This window comes from Neovison vison, chromosome 5 (assembly GCF_020171115.1).
Source record: "Neovison vison isolate M4711 chromosome 5, ASM_NN_V1, whole genome shotgun sequence".
In the NCBI taxonomy this organism is placed as follows: domain Eukaryota; kingdom Metazoa; phylum Chordata; class Mammalia; order Carnivora; family Mustelidae; genus Neogale; species Neogale vison.
The window spans coordinates 88,232,596-88,235,486 of NC_058095.1; the positions used below are offsets into that span (position 1 = coordinate 88,232,596).

At 45.9% G+C, this 2,891-nt stretch overlaps 1 protein-coding gene across 1 annotated transcript; it reads right to left on the reverse strand.

The window, feature by feature from the left end:
• Window positions 1–1,176: 1,176 nt before the first annotated feature.
• LOC122907817 (WD repeat-containing protein 61-like) lies at window positions 1,177–2,144 on the reverse strand. Its single transcript, XM_044250646.1, has one exon. It carries the CDS (start codon window positions 2,092–2,094, stop codon window positions 1,177–1,179), a length of 918 nt encoding a protein of 305 aa, XP_044106581.1. The 5' UTR covers window positions 2,095–2,144.
• Window positions 2,145–2,891: the final 747 nt, after the last annotated feature.

Here is a 2,891-nt window from a genome sequence, read left to right on the forward strand (position 1 = left end):
TTGAGGGGTGGCAGAGGGACATGGCACCCGCCAGCTCTTTTGTTCTTGAAGAAGTCTTCCAGGGATCCCTGCCTCTCCAGCATGCACTCTGAGCTTAGTGAACAAATGTCCCTCCCATGTACTCCAAGCATTTTTCAAAATGCCACTTCTATGCTGAATCTCCATGTGGTTGTTTGTTGTCTCTTTAAGGGTAGGGACTCACTCTTCCCTCACCCTCCCAGCTCCCCTAGAGCCAAACAGGCTGATCTTCAAAATTCCAGGTATTAAGCCCTATTGACAGGAAGAACTTATGAAATTATGCTGCTCTGGTTTTCAGAGCCAAATGTTATGGGGATCTGTCTTCCCTGTGCAGGTTCTATGTGTCTGTGGTGCCCAATGTGAGGGTCTGTTTCTTTCCTCTTTCAGGGCGCCTGGCATTCCTCCATCCCAGGGATAGTCACCTGGGTCCGTTTCACTCTGGACCACATCTCCTCCCTTCCTACTCTCTTTCATGTGGCCTCTTCTCTACATTTGGCTGTAGATAGTCTGTTCTGTCAGTCTTTGGGTTATTGTCTGGGTTATTTACACTAATGTGGGTATTATCTAGTTGTATTCATGGGATGAGGTGAGCAGAGTAGGTCCTCCTACTCTACCATCTTTCTTGGAAGTCCTTTATTGGTCTTCTAAATTAGAAAAGAGTGGAACACATCTCTAAAGATATTTCTTTAAAAATATATAAGAAACTATTTTCCATTCTATTAATTTTCTCAGGATTCTTTTTCTGGAACCTCTATTAGTAATCATTAATTTTCTAATTCTCTATCCTTTCTGTCTTATTGCTCTAAACACCTGGTGGTGTTCTGTGTGTCAAGTAGGCAGATGTGTCTGTATGTGTGTCAGCGTCTGTGTTGGGGTTTGTATTTGTTTTGTGCCTCTGCCCCTCACCCCCCTTGTTCTCTTGTCCTAGTAAATAAATGAAATCTTAAAAAAAAGAAAGAAAAAAAATGAAGGGATTTTTGTGTGTGTGTGTGTGTGTGTGTGTGTGTGTGTTATCAACACTTTATGTTTGAGCATGGACAGCATTTCTAATAGAACATGAAAAGACTGATCTGTATCTACAAAATTTAGGTTTCTGCTCCAATAAATGCTAGAAAGGTAAGGAATGTCGTGATGTACACACCACTCTGAGAGTGGCGTTTACACAGGGCAATCGTAGACATGGATTTCCTGGTCATCGCCCACAGACACAATTTTTGAGCCATTTCCGTTGTATTTTACTCTCCAGACCTGATCCTGGTGGTTGAAGAAGGTGTGCACATACGTTCTCATTCCAACGTCCCAAACTTTCACACTTTTGTCGGATGAACTGGAAACGAAGTGTGTGTCATCGGGACAAAGGGCAACGTTCAGCACCCACGATGCGTGGCCGCTCAGTGTGCCGGCCAGATTGGCATGTTGTACGTCATAGATCTTGATGTAGCCATCGTCGGAAGCGGTGACAAGGAGCTGAGAGTCCGGGGAGAAGGTCAGGGAGCGGATGGGCATAGCGTGGCCTTCCAGCATGTGCAGGAGCTTTCCAGTTGCAATATCAAAAATGTTGATGATCCCGTCTATGGCTCCACTGGCCAGGTACTTCCCATCCGGGCTATATGCAATACTAAGAATGAATTTTCCTCTTGTGTCCAAAGAATATTCCTTTTTCCCACTTTCCACACCAAAAATGTTCACTTTCCCCACATTAGTTCCTGTGGCCAGATACTGGGAATCAGGAGAAAAGGCCAAAGTCCAGGCATCCACAGGTCCTGCATCTATAGACTTTATCTGTTTGCCGTTCTCCAAGTCCCAGAGGTGGATGTGCGCATCGAGCGAACTGGCTGCGGCAATGGGCAGTGTGTGGCTGATGTCCACAGACACCACACCCAGCTGGTGTCCCTCCAGGCTCCACTGTAGGTCCAGCCTCTCGTCAGACCATTTCCAGACCTTCACCAGGTCATCCAGGGATCCCGTGACCACTGTCTCAGAGTTTTCTTTCTTGTTTGTCCCCCAGAAGACTGACCAAATGGCATCATCATGGGCTTGCTCTTGCTTGAAGAGAATGCTGTACTGGTTGGTCATTTCCTTAACTGAGGACGAAGGCTGCAGGCCAGATGGTTCGCCGTCCTGCCGGCTGCACGGTCCGAATGGATTTTTTTTTAAGTTTAATCTGGAGGTGAAGAATGCTTTTTAAAAATGTCCTGAAATCCAGAAAGCTGAAGGGCAAAAATTATAAGGAAGTTGATTACCTGAACATTGTTTCTTGGGGTTGCTCGGCCTTGCTTCCCACGATCCCTTCCCTCCTTGGATGCTAGAGATCCTGCTGCTGGCCTGCGTGGGCCCCTTCTACCCACACTCCCTTTACTTCTTGTCCACCCAGTCTGGACTGCTGACCATGTCTGGGCCACTCAGACTCTGTCTGAGAATTGTGAATCTGGAGCCAGGGTCCACAGGGTCTGAAAGTGGCAGCAGTTCCCTGAGGAGGCTGTCTAGCACTTGCACCTCAGATCCCCAGGTGTGTGCCCTTCCCAAAGCTCTGGTATTCCCGTTTGCCTGTGGTTCTATGAAGGCTCCTGTCCTTTTATGAATTCCATTTCTGTGTAAGTTAGCCCGAGTCAGTGTTTATGGCTTGTACTCTTACAAATGGAGATCTGGATTGGGGGAAAACATCCCCTGCCTCACTCTGCTCTCCCCCTCCCATAAGACATGCTAAGCCAGTTGAAATAAATAATAAAATGGGAAAATAATTACAGTAGGAATAAATGTGCCATGATAGATAAATAAACAAAGAGCATCAATGGCCATTTCACAAAAAGAAAATACTACCAATAAATACACGAGAAGATGTTTACTCTTTCTAATAAGCAAAGCTATGCAAA

Excerpts from the sequence above, each read along its gene's own strand:
- LOC122907817 (XM_044250646.1), bottom strand. The coding sequence starts at position 2,094 with ATGACCAACCAGTACAGCATTCTCTTCAAGCAAGAGCAAGCCCATGAT.